Genomic DNA, 18,417 nt, shown 5'->3' on the forward strand with positions numbered 1-18,417 from the left:
GGCATAATTAGTGCCAACAGATGAGCTGCCATGTCTTCATTAATGTTGTGTGTTTACTTTGAAATCTTTCTGATGAAGCAGCTTTCATATGTATTTATATAACACTAATCACCACATAAATAAATAAATATGCGCACACCAGTCTTACTGCTTTCTAACATCGAACCCAGGATTTGAACCTTGGGATGCCCCAAATGTGACTGATGAGAAGTTACCTATTGACAAAGAGAAATCCCTCATCTTTAGGTAAGAGTCAAACCAACGGAGGACCAAGCAGTGGTCCTCCGTTGGTTTGACGGAGGACCACTCCGTCAAACCAACGTGTATCTTTGTGTATCTTGAGCACAAAGAAGATTTATTTTTAACAATACCGAATTGGACAAAAGGATTGGATAATAAGTACTTGAAAAAATGTTTTGGGTGTTTAATTTTTTTTATATTTTAGCTAAACTTTATGTATCAAAAACAAAATAGTAAAGACATGAAAAGCTTCATCATTGCTAAAAATGTCAACATATTATTCTATTTCAGCACCAGGAAGACTTATTGTTGCATTTTTATTTTAAATATAAAAGCAGCTAGATCATATTTTCTGTTGTAATTGTACATTTTCATATAAATACGAATCTCCCACCAGGCATGCCTCTACATGAGTGAATTAGAACTAAAGCCAAAGTTAAACAATGAATAGTTTTGCTGAACGTCTGATGAGGTTGAAATTTAGAGTTCCTCAAAAATAAAATGATTTCTATAGGTTTTTAGGAGCAATACTAGCATAATGTGAACGAGTGACCTCCCATGTCTTTTGAGATGGGATTCATTCAGACAAACAAAGAAAATAATGAGACTGGAGAGTCCTTTACCACCTTTCTGCTGACAGCCTCATTTAACGGTACTAAAATAATAATAAAAAAAACACAAATTTTGGTGACCCAGAACAACTTGACTTTTTCTCTTCTCATAAAAACCTTTTATCAGCACTTCCAGGAAAATGGGACCTTTGCACATAAAAGAGAGCGGAAGATTGACAGCCATCTGGATCAAAGAATATCCAACTTAGAGGAGCCCAGCTGGGAGAGGCTGATGGATTTCTGATGTTTCTCGAGAACAGGCAGTAGCTGGTAGATATCACGCTGTTCTCCTTTCATATCAAGTCATTTCCATAATTCCTCTGAAATACGGATGAACAGATCTCTCCTGACAGGAGGACGGCTGCACATTTGCGTCAGTAAGGTGCTGACATGTAATGTGAAATAATTATCTTGCTTTTCATTGTCGTTCAAATGTAGCAAGACTGTAACCGAGTAGTGCAATTCAGTAATTCAACTTTTTGATCATTAGAAACACATTCATACTCTCTTTCATGGTAAATGGGGATAGCATAAGCCAAAGTTAAAATACACAATTTCTATCTTTTCAGTTATGTTTCCAAAAATAAACAGTTAAAATTTAAAATGGTCTTCCTCTATGCGTGTCTTACACATAAAATCCTGTCCATTTTTTATGAACATTTAGTCATATTTTTGGACATCAGGACATTTGTAGGCACTTTTCATCTAATGAGTTGCCCTCTATACTTTGATAGACTCATGTCAATAATTGAAAGTTGTCCTTTTGACCAAATTAATACAGCATAACTTATCCTAGTAAAGACTGAAATATTTACCTTTACCTTTAAATGTTAAAAGTTACAGTTGAATAACATGTCTTTAGGCATGAATCCAGTAGAATTAACAATTAATTATGCAAAAAAAAAAAAATCTAAAGTTTTTTTTGCATAATTAATACTATAGAAGGGTTATGAGAAAAAGGAAAAAACATTGGGATTTTTGGGATCCTGGACAAGCCCCCCAAAGTTTAATTTGCTAAGTTTTTGATGTGATGACTTAAGATGGGGAACAAATTAAACTCCTAAGTAATGTAAAACCCTTCTGGCTGCTGCAAACCAGCTATCTTGTGACTAGGCCAGCCACTAGGATCCTCCACACCTTGTGGCTCTTAATAACTTTGTTGTGAAGATAAAATTTAGTGTTGCTGTGACAAATATGTAAAGTAGAGCTTCACAATGTAACTAATAACAATTGTTGCAGAATTAATGTTTGTTATTTTGAAGTCGCAAAGAACTGTTTGGATGCATCGCTTGGTAGAATAATGTATTTTAAAATGCATGCATACAACGTCAAGAGCCCAGTTATAATTAAGCACACAAAAAGCGTTGGGGAGTTTGTGGTCAAGAAAAAGAAAGAATTAAAAATTATAGCTCAATTGTTATTAATGTTGCCATTGCAAAATTCTGTGTTAATAATAATAATAATAATATCAATGGAAATATATAAATAATAAAAATGCCTCCTAAACTAGGACAATGTCAGTGACCTGGTGGACTCCGTCACTTGCAGTGTAGACGGAGCGCAGCTGCTTGAGGTGGTCTCTCATGTGGCTCAAACCTCGGAGGGTCTCAAACATCTTCCCCACTGCAGAATGGGCTCTTTCTGTGGTCAGTTCCTCTGCAGCTGCACAACCTAAAACACAAAACAATTTATCAGGCTTTATTCTAAACTTATTTAGAGTTTTACATGAAAAAACAATAGCCTGCATCAAAAGTTAATGTGAGTCAGACTCACTTTATACGTGGCCAGAGGGAGAAAAAAAAGAAAATCTTTTTTGACAAAACATCAGGATTTGGAGAAACAAGAGGCCACATTATGCAGCACTATGCCTTTTGTGGGCCATTTCCTCAGCTGGGTGTGCACTGAAACCAATTACCAAGGTAAATACACGGACATTTGAGGACAAGGGCTCCTTTATTTCCGCTGCCATATAATTGAAAGGTAATGTTCCCATCTTTCTAAAGAAGTGGACAGATAAGAGAAGATTGTGAAATTAACCAGAAAAAGACAGTGGCGATGTTAAGAGAGAAGATGGGGTAATAGAAAGCAGAGGGAGGCACAAGAAAAAAAACAGTACAAGAAAATGACAGACAGCGAGACAGACAGGGAACATGAGGACAGAAAGATGAAAAGCAAGGGAGAGAAGGACGTCCTCCTCCAACACATGGGTGTCCAAAAAAAAAAGAAAAACGATGGAGGAAGGAAATGTGTCCTGCTCTTCTGTTTTAGTCACTACACAAGTCAGGCTACCTTCAGATCATGAAAGGTAAAGGTAAAGACTTCATGAACTAAAATAACACCAGTCAATATCTAGGTTGCATTCTAAGAATTGCAGCATCTCACTGGACCTTTCTGTCTAAATGCTGTTTTGCTAAAACTGTATTATAAAACATGCAGCCACAACCATATTGTGAGAACACCAGACCTGCAGAAAACCCCCAGGAACAGCCATGACTCCATGCAGGGCTGGGTGAGCGTGTGTGTGGACGCATGGATGACTGACAATTTCTCTGCAGAGAACTTTGTTGTTTTTATAAGTGCAAATTATTCCACATGTTCTGACTGACCGTTATTGACCGGACCATTAAAGAGCAAAACTGTAAAACTACAAGCTTTTATATGTTGTGTTGTAAGCTTACTATCTGTGTTTGTGCTGCATATGGCAAGTTTTCCTTTAAAAAAAAAAAATTATTCACCCATATTTTTTATGATTTAAATACAGCTATGCTACTGCCACAACCGTACTAGCAGCTATCAGCTTACAATGCAAAGGGTTCTGTACCAGTCTTTAAATAAAAAAAAGAAATCATAGTTTATTTGGAGATCTTGACATTCTCAAGTTTCCAACGCAGTTTCAGATGAAACACTTTCACACAATAAGAAATGATCTAGAAACAGATTTTCCACAATATTTTATTTTTCCATACTTGCATATGGCTCCTTTGCTGTGGCTCTTGTAAAACAAATACATGTTTTTAATTATAAGGACAGTAAGAAAGTGTGGTTTTAGCAGTTCTTTGCATGTTTTCATGCATTATCTGCATAAAATATCACAACACAAAGGCACCAATACTGCAGTTCAAACTGTGTGCTTAAGATTTTAAAGTGGGCAAATTATCCTTTTTCATTTCTCACTCAGCTTGCCTCATTCTACAAATAGAAAAGTTCTTCTTCTTATTATTATTATTACCTTACCAAAAGTTACATGATTTATTTTGCTCAAAAATTTGGCAAAATAATTTAATTAAGGGTTCATTTCCCTAGTTTTTGCAATAAAACACTTCATTTTGCACACACTTGTAAAAATATAATTTTTTTGTAGTCAGAGAGCAACATGGGGAAAGTGGCTCTTTGAATTAGAAAGACTGCTGCACCCTGGGACATGGAATATAGTCTGGAAACACAAATATTTTCCGAACTGTGTTTTCCTTTTCCATACTTGGAAGTTACTTGTATGAAATGACATACTTTTCCAGACTGCGTTGGAAAACCCTGCATTAAAGCGACTCCAGCGCACCGCCAACTGAACGGCTCAGCAGGTGGTGTCACTCTGAGCCTTTCTGCAGAAAGTTGGACCTACTCGTCTTTATTTGATCGTGACAGTGCAGGCAACAAACGCCAAATGATAAACTGCAAACAGAATAACCGGGAATGAAACCAGGCCCTATCTGCCAAGTCTACTCACGCAAAGTTGGTATGCAGAGCTTTGGCTTCAGTGTGATAAGGCTTTGCTTTTCAGGGGGGGATAAAAACAGCTGCATGTGGTTTTCAAAAAGAAAAAAAAGAGAGAGAGAGAGAAACTCAGAAGCATCCGCGTGGATCAAAACAGTGAAGCTGGACACCAAACCACTGAGCTGAAACGATAAGGGCCGATATAAAGAGAAAAGCTGCAGGTTTATGTCAAAACTCTGGATTCATCCACCATCCCACAGCTTTGATATCAACATCAGACACTTTGCTCATGAGGGGGAAAAAAAACAACGTACAACAGCTAGAACTCAAATCTCAAACTCACACAGCCCAGCCGAACGGAGCACAAAAAAGTATCACTAAATGTAAAAAAAACCCCTGAAACTTCAATGAATTTTACTGGAAATCTTTGTGACACAGCAACTCAGAGCAACATATATTTGTGGAGTAGAAAGAAAATAATATATAGTTTTCTCATTTAAAAAAAACAGTGGGGTGAATTTGCATTCAGTACCCCGTATTATGAAACCCCAAAATAAAATCCAGTGTAACTGATAGATAGGAGAATGTGTTGACAGGGAAACTATTAGTTATGCCAATAGTTCCCCAAGTCGAAGAGAAACTGTTGAAAGAAAGACACAACAAGACTCATTTGCCTTCAGCCATGTAGGGGGCGACTGCAAACATGTGGGAAATGTTCCTCTGCTCAGACGAGATCAAAACGTTGGCCTGCACTCAAAATGTTGTGTGTGGTACTGAACTCACACCGTGCTTTCCTTCAGCGGGGACAGGGGAGCTGCTGAGACACAACGGGAGGTAACAACGGGGCATTCCCTGGACAAAGACCTTTAAAAGACTTTAAACTTCGGTGGTGGCTCACCAAACAACGATAATAGTTTGGATCAAAGCGTCTTCACATTCTTTATCTAGTAGATTTTTATTTGAAGAAAGTTCACAATTATGCAATTTGTTTTTGACTGAACAGCAGTCAGGTGCAGTAATGTAGACGGATTATTACTCTGATTACAAAAGAGTAGCTAACCAGTTTTTTCTATCCAACGTAATTCAGGTCAGTGGACCAACAAGCTCGTCTCCTAGGGACAAACAAAATACAGCGTTGAACCCCCGTCACTGCAACATGTTCAACTCAGTGACTTTGTCTTTTTTCCACCAGAATAAAACTTATTCTGAGCCACTAAACCAATTTGACCCCTTAAAAAACTCTTTAAATTTTTTAACATCTATTGGAAGTGTTGTTTTTATTAGTAAAATTTTAGTTACAAATTTTATTTCTATCATTAGATTTAGATGCAAAAAAAAAAGAAAATTGAAGAATTATATGAAAAAAAGAAAACCTTTTCCAGAATGAGCCCAACTGAGTCTCATATTTTAGGTTGTAGTTTAAGCTTATTAAAGAGCAAGATTTGACTCTGGATCCACAGGTTGCAGATCCGTGTATTATTGCAGATCTGCTTCGCATCTCAATCATGTAGGAAGATGCAGACCAGAGACACAAAAGTATAAAAAGTTTTGGTTTGTCAGTAATAACGTGACCAGATGCTGATTTCTCTTTAAGAAGCACAGCACAAGATAAGAAGATATAAGAACAACATTAAAGACATCTTTTTTCCAAGTCTGCCTGAAGTGAGTCATAATCAGTTATTACATTAGGAGCATAGGAGACGTCACACTGTGTGTGTGAGTCAAAACACTGGTTTACTGGTTTTTCAAAACTCAAAATACTTAAGAAATTATTTTTTACATTTCTACATGTATTCTATCAATAATGAGGAGGCCTACCTAAACACAGAAATTTTAAATGTCTGAGTTAACGTTCAGCCGAGCAACGTTCAACAGAGCAACGTAGCTGTAATACATTCAGTCTTCATTTTATCGACTGGTGCTATACCGAACAAACCAAGCCGCATGTATGTTTTCATTTCGAAGCTGGACAGGGCTGATTTCATGTCCAGTGTCTGATGCAAATATTTGTTTTTATTGACACCAACACAGGGTGGAATCAGATTACATGTGATCAAAATAAGATTTTGACACATGTATGGTAGTAGCTGTTTTGCTATTTGAGCTTTCATTCACTGCTATAATTGCTTAAAACAGGAACCACACAAACTATTCGCAATCATACTGCAGACCATAAAAAAAACAACAATCAAATAAGTTCATCTGGCAGCTCACTGCACCTCTCAGCCTTCCAGCTTGTTACAGTTTGACGTCTTATATGGAAAGTAATGCCTCTGTTGGTTCCGACATTAATTTGTTTCCAAATTTCCATTTCCATGGTGGTCAAAGGTTTTAGGACTGATCTGACAAGCAAGCAAACCCTGTGGCAAAGAGCACACAAACAGCTAAAATGGGAGGATTGCTCAAAACAAACCACAGTTGACATATATGGTATATCTCAGGAATACAATTTCCCACAAGAGGCAGATTTGGTCTCATTTTGTCGTTCACCGGGTGTTTTTGTTTTCAGCAGAGCCTCGCTGAAACAATGAGGAATAGAATGTACGGAGTGGAGCGGCGGGTAGAAAAAAGAACAAAGATCCGAGCACGTCTGTCTATTATCACTGCCACACTGTTCTGCTCACAGGAAATAAGGTCTCTGCTGCAGAAGAACACACAGGGAACATTGGATTAGGAAAAAAACAGTCGGTTACCTCAACAACCCTCCAAACACCGCGACGGCTCGCCCGCCCCCCCCCCGACCCAACAATCGAAAACAATCACTCCGCTCTCAGAGCAGGAATGCAGGGAATGAGACTACTTATAAATATCCGAGAATATTTTGAAACCTGATCAGAGATGCTATTCTGGTCTGGGAAAGGTATGATACTGTGTGATGGTTTGGAGACATGCAAAGACAGAGAGAGAGAGAGAGAGAGAGAAAAACTCAGATGAATCTGTGAAATCCTGTGAGGAATGCTGGGGACGAAAAACTCTCTGCTGCCGTTTCTGAGGATGAAAGAGAAGAGACGGATGTGGTGGGTTAGAGCTAAGTGATTATCGGGCCCCCTTTCCTATACACGATGCTGCCTGTCAATATGTGATTCATATGGTGGCTGCTTCCACACAGTTGGTTCATGAGGCTGTCACATGGAGAATACAGACTGAGGGAACACACATAGAAAGCATTGCAAAACATTTGATTCTGTCTTAAAGGTTATTGCATGAGACACAAAGATGTTAATTGATGTCGACTAAGTTTTACTTTGGGAGATTAAAGGATTTCTCAAACATGCATAACATGCTTTACATTTATATGACGTAAAGCTGAAAAAAGTTGATTTTGCATAATACTGACCCTTTTTACATAACACTGCCCCTTTAAAAACAAAGTCGAATGTTGCTTCTGCTTCTTTCTGAGCTTTATTTTTTCTAAGTAACAGCAAAAATAATCAGCATAGACAAAAAAAAAGAGACTGCCTGCTCTCTCACCAGATTCTTTTTTTACTGTTGCTGTTGATCCGTCTGTCTGACAAATGTAAGACATGCAGAAAAAAAGACTCAGAGAATAACAGTGAAATAAAAGCCCCCTGATATAGATGTGCCATTATGAAGTAGAATAAATAGCCAAAAATCTCTAAGGTTTGAAGTTTTCTTAATAAAAACGGCCTTCTTAAATCAGACAAATACACCTCCAAAAAATCGAGACCACATGAAGTATTAAATGTCATCAATTTGACCCCATGATTTTTTTTTCCCCTCAAGAGAGAACCAAAAACTTTCCTTCTGATTGGTTCTCAACATAAAAACAAATAAATGAGTGTACATAAATGTGAAGATGCTTTAAGAACCATAAATTTCCACCTAATAAATATTATGTGTTAGCAGCATTTTTAACCCATTTACAATTTATGTATTCAGCTTAAAGAAAATGACCAAATGAAGACCTGAATTACTGCATTTAAATTTAAAAAAGTAATGTGTAGTGATCCAAAATGTGAAACCTGAACCGATTGTGATCTTTTTTTTTTTTAGAAAAACAAAGAAAAATCAGCTTTCATTTAAATACATTCTCTTTGTGTTTTTTGACAGAGAAAGAACAAAACGTAACGGTACATACGTTTAGTGGTACAGATAATCATTGACAAGAAAATCAGAAAAAGACAGCTGGCTGCACGATTGCTTTTATTCCAGCGTTGAGGTGTAATATTCGCCGCAGTGGCCCGCTTAAGAGAAAACACAAGACCCGTTAATCTGGGGCTGCTTCACAGACTCCACAGGAAGTAAAGAACAATGAGGCTCAAACTGTTTATCGCCCCCCAGCAGCCCACCACAAACACCTCGGGGCATCAAGGAGCTACAGCATCTCTCTCTGATCAGACAGCTTGCTGAGACCAGCAGAGGTTTTAATAGAGATGTGAGATTTTCTTCTATGTGGGTAAGAATGAGTCGAAATGCAAAGCGACAGGAGCCCCCTCATGAACACACAGCAGGTACAGTATGCCAGCATGGCAAACGTCAGACGGCTGACTCAGCGGCTGGCGGACCAGCATGGCGGTCGGGTGGGTGGTCGGTGTTCTGCAAGATCTGGTAGAACAGCGTTATGGTTAAAAAAGGCCACGTACTTCACAACTGTGGTGGGGCGGTAGGGGGGGAGAGGGGGGGACGACAAGGCAAAGGGATGCACATGTTTATCAGCCTCTGTGTTTTCATATAAGCAGGATGGACGTGCAAATGTGAGCCAAGCAGCGGCTTGGCAGGGAGGCAGTCAGGGGGAAACACCTTTCTGCTGCCAGAGGGGAGTAATGTCTTCTGTTTGATGGTGCAGTAAATGACTGACAAAGAATGCTGGAATGCCGGCCTAAATTTGGAAAGTGTGTCAAAAAGTGTTACGTTGCCACTTCATCTATACGCCATGAATTAAAATGTGTCATCTGCTAATTTTCTCGTCCGTCTAAATGACTTTTCAAAATGCATGCACGCACGCACGCACGTGCCAGAACAGAAACAAAACTGAAGTTATCTTTGGATCCAGAGTTAGCACACAGTTTCAGTTATTACATCTTGAAACCAGCGATCAGACCCAGAATGTGGTTTATAGTGATGGACTCTGACCTGAACCTTCACAGCCACATAAACTCAGCTACAAAGCCAGCCTTCCATCACCATGAAGAACATTTCCAGTTAAAGGACTAATGTCTCAGCAAGATCTGGAGAAACTCATCCATGCGTTTATCTTTAGTCGCAAAACTGAAGACACTGTGATTACTGCCACAGTGTCTTCAGTTTTCTACTTACATAAACGCTGAGTTCCTTTGATACAAGGTAAAAAACCAGCCGTTTACAGCCGCATTCAATTAGTAGTAGATGAAAAATTTATCAATATACTTGATATGTACTTGCTTAATGATTCTGGTGATGGCGTTGGACAAAATGTAACGTTTATTGCTCGTTTCATAATTATCGTGATGTTTTTATGGTGTAAAGCATTTTCCAATTGCCCTGCTGCAGAAATGTGCAACACATAAACTTGACATTCTCCGGTAAACCTGCTTTATCATTCGTGCAAATTGCAAAACAAACTGATGTATCTAAATGGGATTTTCTGTGGTGAACCAGCGCAACGTAACGTAAAATAGGAAGTGAATTATATACTTACTTTCCTGAATGTGGTGCAAGCGAAACTCTAAGAAGTGTGTGTATAGTTTTGAAGATGTTCTGTGAAAGTCTCAGAGAAGATCAGTGAGCAAACGACAGCACGAAGACAAAGAACGGCTTTTTAAATTAAATTATTCAAAATATTTTTGTCTCTAGAGATGCAAAGCTGGTGGTCAAAAACACCTTGAGCTATAATTGCAGTGAAAGCTGCTTCTACAAACTAGCTACTCATATGAAATGCTTGCAACACATTTAACTTTGTGTTGTTCTGTCGTACACAAAGCCAATTAAATACACTGAACTGAGTGGCTGTAAGGTGGCAAAATGTTAAAAAGTAAAAGACGATATACTTCAGAGTCGACATCAAAGGTGTTTATCACAACTTTTTAAAATATGCAACACCTTTGTAACACATCGACTGAACCATTTCGTACATATTGAGTTCTACCTTTGATCAGAACAAACAAAGTCATTCGCTCTTTGATATTGTTGCTTAAGATTTGTGTTTCGACTCGCCGCGCCAAACCATTAAGCCAATTATCGCAGCCTCCGAGTTCGACTTTGATCCTCTGTGATTGCAGAGAGGCCGCCTGTTCCCAGTGAGTGTGTTTTTCTGGAAACGGTAGAACGTTCCACAGTCGCAGTTTGGCTGGCGCGCGGAGGTTAGGTAGATCAATCAGGCCAAGGGCGAAATGAAAGCCACCGATTCCAGACGCAGAGAAAATTGCATCTTTGCACGCAACGTAATACGAGTCCCTTCCTTCGTGCTGGATGACGAGTCTGAAGGAAAAGAAGTGTGTGTGAAATAGGGCTAACATCATGGTGGAGAGGGAAAGAGGCCCCCTTTTCTCCACATTGGCTCTACGCTGCAGCGGTCCGCCTCAAAGCTCATAACGTACAACATGTTGGCTCTTCTGTCTTGTGAATTATCCAGTTGTTACGCAATGACATCCGAGCGGTGCTAAAGTACACGACTGCTGCAAAGTATCTTTGGATATTGACGGGATACGTGCAGAAAAAAAAAACCCTGAACAGACTTGTGTTCCAGTGTGTTCCTTGGTAAGGCGCTATGTCGATGGAAAAAATGTTGATTACAGCTGCTGAATATTGCATGGCTTATGTAATAGCCACACGGACCATCAAGTACGCATTGATCTTTGTCAAAGCTGAATTGTTATTAGGCACTGAGACGCCGCCAAAAACACTGTGTGTGTCAGAAGCAAACTGTGTACTTTACAAGACATGTTACAGTCACAAAAAAAAAAAAAGTCTTAATTTATCCATTTTTGCGATCTTCAGCCTGTATTAAATTATTCTACAGAGGCAGGACTTGCATTTCTAAGATCACTTTGGACTTTTTGTCCAAAAGTGAATTGTCATTCTTTTATAGAAATAAGTTTTCACTTAGTTTTTTAATGTTTGTCAAAAAGTTTTTTTAATGTTTGTCAAAAAAGCCAAATTTTATTGATCACGATTGATTTGTAAAAGCAACAAAAGGAAAAAAAAAAAGCATCCTAGACGGTGAATACTTTTTATAAGCTGTGTACAAAGCAGAGCCGCTGATTTATTAACAAGGAAAATGACTGGGAAGTTGGATGAGGGAGAATTTGCTGCCTTGTTTCTTGTGACTCAGCAAGTCAGCAGCTCATAAGGCCGTCAGAACAAACTAATGAGCTGAAAATAGTTCGACAGATGGCAGAAATTCTTGTAGTTCGTTGGCACTAGATTTCGGTGTTTTTTTTTTGTTTTTTTTGCAACGTTCACGATTATTTTCTTAATTGACACAATGAAGGAATAAAAGAAGCCTTGGAGTATGCATTGTTTCTTGATGACAGGAAATTATTTTGAGAGTACATTTAAACAATAAAAGTGCTACGTTGAAGTTATAAGCACAGTACTTCATTATGGATTCAATAGTTTTAGATTGAGAATATTTTTTTTTAGTGCAAAGTTGCATTAAAAATCCATTAAAAGCGCCAAAGTTGCATTATTTGGTAAATAATGACACTTTAATGCAAAGATGACACTTTGCATTAAAGTGTCATCTTTGACAGAATTTTTGTTTAGTTTTAGAACTAAAAATCTGAAAAGTGTGGGGAACATTTCAATTCAGCACCCAGGAGCCAAAAAGCAAAATCGACTGAACTGAAGTGTCTCGTTTGTCCTTGAGACGTCACAATATTCATAACAAATAGTGATCCAATCGGACAAAACACATCATAAAGCATCTAAAGAACTATGTTTTCTACAGTGGCAATTATGTACAATTAAATTAATTGTCCAGTTTAAAAGAGAAATTTGGTTGGTGCTCTCATGCATTTCGTCTCATGCAAAGTCTTACTGACTTTGCCTCTACCAAACCTGATTCCCATTCAGTGGAACTATTGATGTTGATGAGACTATCCGTCTCCAAAATGAGACTATTCTCATTCTTCTACCAAAGTTGCTGACTACCAACTCTTGTCGCTAGCATCAAAGTCGCTAATTCTTTACAACTTCAGCTCTTTTGTTGAAAATGAAGTGCTAACACCGACAAATGACACTGAGATAAAATCCAACATCTGGTTTGAGCCGACACTTCTATAAGGAACGGAAAAATAGCCCAATTGCAGCATAAGTTCTTTCAACTTGACGGCCTTTTTTATTTGATGCACCAATTTGTGTGAGTCAGCATTCTCTCACATGAAGATAATCAAATCAAAGGACAGATCTACTGGCTCTTGCTGCTCTGAAGATGAGTCAGAAGTCCCACTAAGGAAGGTTATGTGACAAAATGTGAAAAGGTTCAACACATAGAAATACATATACATGCTTATGATTTTTAATTGTGCTTTGAAATAGAGTAAAATATGCCTGCAGGTTGTTGCTTTTTTTTTTGTCTTTCTAGAGACGGTTTGGATCAAATGTTGCCATTTTCTTCTGGACAGTTCTACTAAATATTCATCTTACTGTCACCACTAATTATCTGCCATAAAATGAAAATAAATATGTTGTTTTTGGCATGTATTTCATCAAAAAGTAGTTAGTAGGCCTTTTGCGGTAACCAATTAATCAATTAATCGCATGCTAAATTAAAACAAGCTCAATAATTTCCACTTGTATGACTTAGCAATTTTCTATTTTCTCTCTCTTTCTACCAAAAACCGGATGAGAAAAGTCTTTAGTCTGGTGCTTTTGTCTCAACTAGCCAAAAGCACAAAATTGAAGGACAGTTTTGATAAAGACTTTATGATTAATTGTATTTATCGCTTCTGTTGTTTCGTTTGTATTAGATATTTAAAATGCCTTCCAGTTCCAGCGTTAAAAGCTCATTTATAGTTCACTGATCTTCGAGAACGCGTTCTTGCATCATTTTGCCATTGAAAATGGTCTAAAAAAACCCAACAATATTATCGTTTATCGCAATAAGTTTCTGGGAGAATTTATCGTCCAGCAAAGTCATGGCAGGCCAAAACAAGCACCAAATCCCACGATTTTATGTCTGGAAACGCTAACAATGTAGCATCAGGCTACAGCACAGAATCAAGGCAGAACTCAAAAAGAAAATCCTTTTAAAAATCACCCGTCATTTTATTATAACATATAATAAAAACAAGGCATGAAAGTAGTTGGAAAACCTGGTCTGCATTCATGAGCTCTACTTTCTAAGTGTCTGCCAAGAGCAGCAACAAAGGAAATGTGTGTGAAAGTGTAAGTTGGGCGAGATATTTAGGTTGCCTGAGTTCACAAAGTGTGTCACAAGGAGCTTATCAGCGCGGGCTGGGATTTGTGTTACAGCGGGTGAAAAGGTAGTTGACATGGCAACCCTCAGACAGATAGCGCAGCCTGCCTGGGCTGAACTGGCTCAGTGCGCCTCAAGAAGTCCCATGGTCCTCCCTCCCCCTTGTGTGCGCTGAAATCGATGTGGGGCGCCTGCATGCGTGTGCGTACAAGCAGATCGCGTGTTTAGCAGCGGGGACTTTTTCTGCCATGTGAAACAGGAGCCCTTTAATTAACGGCTAACGTTCAGGAGGGGTGTGGGGAGGCGGGGTGTACGCTTACATTTTTTGGAGCCAGAAGGTATTTTATCATGTCGCTTTGTTGACTGTGAATTTGTTACGCAAGAAAGGGAATATTAAGGCATTACATAAGTAGGACAGAATTTCATGACGTGGCTGAAAATTGTCTGGAGATGAAAAAAAAAAAAAAAAGCATTTGTGCTTGTAATAACAAAAGCTGTTAAATCACAATGGAGCGAGGATGTGAGAGAGGTTTTTACGGCAGACTGTAGGAAAGAGGTTTCCATCCTGAACCCGGCTGACCCTACGGAGCGCTGCTAAGCATCCATACCTGCATGTGTGTGAAGGAATGTCATTAGCACTGCGATGACTGAGGGCGTGTGAGAGCCAGACCAGGGGTTTCTGGTCCAACATGCTCGGATTTTGAATGGGTTCTTGGGCACACTCTGGCAAAGTGTGTGTGTGTGTTTGCAAAAGAGAGACAGTTTTCATCACTCCTCAATTCTAGTCAGACACCAACGGGCTACGCTGGAAAAAAAAAAAGCTATTCACACCGTTTCTTTTTTTCTAATCTGTCCACAGAAGCTGGTGGTAAAGAAGCATTGCTGACTAATACTTTCACTGGAGGATGATCTGAGGTCACACACACACACATTGCATCCTTCTATCATTTCTATGCAGCTTCCTTACACTAAATCCAATCGTTACAGACCTAACACTAAACCTAACCTAAACAGAAAAACATTTCTTCTCATGAGACCCAGGATTTGGGTTACATAATCAGAAGTTGGTCCTAACATTTTTTGAAAATACACACTGAATGGCTATTAGAGACATTTTCAAACAAACACAAGTAAAGAGCCGTTCACTGTCTGGAAAACTTAGGAACAGCCATACATGAAGTAAAAGCGGCGCCAGTGAGCCCCCTGGTGGAGAAGAGCGGCAGTGCAAATAGTAAACTACATGTTGGTAAGTAAACTAGTTTACTAAAAGGATTAAATTACAAAATGTAAATATAGTGCAGTGTAGCAAACAAAGTTCATTAGAGATTTTTGATTTTTCATTTAACTTATATATATATATATATATATATATAAGGCAAATCCTGATGTAACAAAACGAGCAACAATGTTAGACTGCCATCTTGTGGTTAAAGTAGACTAGCATATCCAACACAGGAGTTCTTTATATGTTCCTGTAACATTTTAAAGAGGACTTGTTCAGAGGTCCATTGTGTGAAAATAGGATTTTAATAAAATCTTCTTTTTAAATAAAGTAGTTTTAAAAATAACACATTTTTAATTTTTATCATAAATGTTTACTGTAAATTACACTACTGTAATTTACAGTAATACACTACAATGAAATCTGTTATAAACTATGGGTCATATATGCTTTCACGGATGCCAATTGTAATTCTTTTTAATTCTTCCCATCAAACTGCTAGGAGACTACAGGTGAAAATTAGCCTCTTTGGCAAAGTCTGACATATTCATGGATATTCATGTTGATTAATACGTATTGTCTCCTTCATGAAATAATAATTTAAAAAAAAAATCCTACTCCCCAAAGAGGCAAACACTACTCAGTTTCTAGCATAGTCCTTTTCTGATCCACTTTGATAACTTTTGAAGCAGAAATGACACATTTACGGTTTGAGTGAAGAAGCGGACAAAGACCGGAGAAAAACTTTAAAAGACATCTGATTAAGATCGCCATAAACCTGTCAGAAAGTGCGGCTGCTTGGAAGTCAGATATGAAGAAATGTGAGATGACCTATTTGATATAGATGGAGCTCCTCTGATTCACAATCATTTTGGCAAAAATAATGATAATAAAAAAAATCAGGTCAACACCAATATTTTCTGCAGAACTTTCACTTCGGTGGCAGAAAATGTGGAAGGGTTAGAAACCCTATAGAAAAGAAAATGGGGGGGAGGGGGGGGGGGTCAGAGACGAGGTCAAATATGAGTAAATAAGGACTTCCTCCCCGAGGGTAAAATTCTGCACCTGGACTTCTCATTTCAGCCACACTCATAGCCCGCTCTGCAGCGGCCAACACATGTGGCCCAGAGGAAACAAGCTCATAGTGGTGCAGGTCTCCAATATTGCATCAAATGCTGTCAGGGAGTTCTGAGAACGGGACGCTTCGCAAACCAGTTCCTACGCTTTAATGAGTAACCACAGCTGGGCTGCGTCCTGCTGAAGTAAGGAGAGTTGGAACAAGTCCCGTCATAAACTCCGTGGCGGTTTCAGAAACTCTAACAAAACATCGTTTCTACTCATTCTGTGGTGTTTGAAATTCAATTATTGCTTCTCCTTAACTCAGTCGGCATGCCAGGTGATTAATTAGTATGGCTGCAATACTGTTCGTACCATATATTTGTTTTTCCATGCTTTGATACACAGCTTGTAACAGTACTTTTCAAAGTCACATTTAGAAGAATGTGGCACAATTCATTCTGCTGTTGATAAAGTAGGCTAGCAGATATTTGCTGGTTTATTGCTCCAGAAGGCTAAGCATGAGGAAATTGAGGTTTATTTTGTGTCACATCTTTGAAGTTTGTCTGTTGTTTTAGACACATTCCAGTTTTTAACAGCATATGTGTATTGGGATCAAAGGTACAGACTTCACTCTGTTCTGCTGCATCAGGATGGAGGATGTTACCATTACTCTGATTTCCCTCTCTTGTTCTATTTTCTTATATATTTAAGGATTGACACAACATCTAAGAACGAGGTCTCCATGCTTTATGTGTGCTCCCAAGTAATTCAGATGATTATCTGTTACACTATAATAATTATCAGCCATGTTACACAGAAAGGAGCTCAGATTCACTCAGTTTAAAGCATCTGACATACCGAGGTGAGCGAATTTTAAGCTTGGCTTAACTGGAGATTAAAATATGAATTCTTCTCTGCACAGTGTAATAAAAGTAACAATAAGCCTAATAAGGAGATGCACTGTGTCTTATCTGTAGGGGTGGACAATATGGACTTACAATTTCATAACATTTTGAAGTACTACTGTCATTCCAATAAAAGTGATAAGAACTATTTATTACTTCTCTTTCAGGTAACTGTATGACCCTTGAGAAACATTCCCATTAGTAATGTACGTCTTTAGGACACCAGTCACATAAAGAAGTGTGATTTGTATCAATACACTGCACACAGTAACTGCTTTAAATCACTTTCAAATTAATTATGATTTATTGGTAATTTTGTTGTATAAACAATGGTAAAACTAACAATGCAGACGGTACGGAAAGTTTTGGAAGGGTTGAAAACATCATCAATTAGAATTTATTGTGACAACAGTAAATCAGAATTCTTATACAAACAAAAAAAATCACAATAAATGATACGATATATGCCCTGCCCTACTTGAGTGGACTATCTCAAAACAGACCAATTCGCCGTCTTGTATTTGAGAAAAAGCGTAACTCCAGCTGACCAGCAAGATGCAGAAACAGGTGTGGGAGGGGCAACACTTCATTACTCTACTCTCCATTCAGCCAAGGGAATTTCTGGCCACCAAGTGATTTCTCTGACACCTTTCTAAAAGGAGTTTAGCGCATAGGAACGGTAGACCTCGATAAACCCTTACATCAGAAAATGGACGATGCCTGTGTCTATTAAACGCCCGTGGCTTTGATGGAGCCGCCTCGGCCCGGTGGAAAACAACATCCACTCAATCACAGACAGAAACTAGAATGTATTTATGACCCACCGGCTCTGATTCTCCAGTTTACTGCGAGCCTATCCCAGGCTATCAGCCCTGTTACAAATGGCTTACCCTTTATGTGCTTTCACCACGTCTTGTTTTATCCAGAGATTCTGGAAAAATGATTGACCTTCTGTGTAGCATGCTGAAAAAGCACACAAGCTTTGTGGTCTTTTTCTCCTGTTCAGTCACCCAAGGTCTTCACCTGGGGGCCCCTGCAGCCTCTGCCACACAGAGAGGAGCAACAATAATCAAAGGTTGACAGCTAAAAAAAAAAAAAAAAAAAAAGACGGCAGTGGGAGGAGACTGGGGATTTGGTGAGGGCATGGGAGGCATGAAGCGGCATACTTCTGTGACAGAGGTTGTGAAGACGATGCCAGGATGTTTTTGCAAATGATCTGCTGTACAGTGCGTCGTTCCCCATTGTTGCCACGAGAGATGGATGGAAAAGAAATGCCTCAGAAGCTGATAGTAAAAAAAAAAAAAAAAAAAA

At 38.6% G+C, this 18,417-nt stretch overlaps 1 protein-coding gene across 1 annotated transcript in view; it reads right to left on the bottom strand.

Moving 5' to 3' along the window:
- The window catches only part of LOC103464057 (sec1 family domain-containing protein 2), a 61,208-nt gene that overhangs the window by 11,146 nt on the left and 31,645 nt on the right, over positions 1-18,417 (bottom strand). Inside the window, exon 3 of the mRNA XM_017304451.1 lies at positions 2,377-2,522. Within this exon, the coding sequence (XP_017159940.1) occupies positions 2,377-2,522 (146 nt within the window). The remainder of the gene's footprint in view (positions 1-2,376; positions 2,523-18,417) is intronic.

The sequence above is a fragment of the Poecilia reticulata genome, linkage group LG4 (assembly GCF_000633615.1).
Source record: "Poecilia reticulata strain Guanapo linkage group LG4, Guppy_female_1.0+MT, whole genome shotgun sequence".
Taxonomy (NCBI): domain Eukaryota; kingdom Metazoa; phylum Chordata; class Actinopteri; order Cyprinodontiformes; family Poeciliidae; genus Poecilia; species Poecilia reticulata.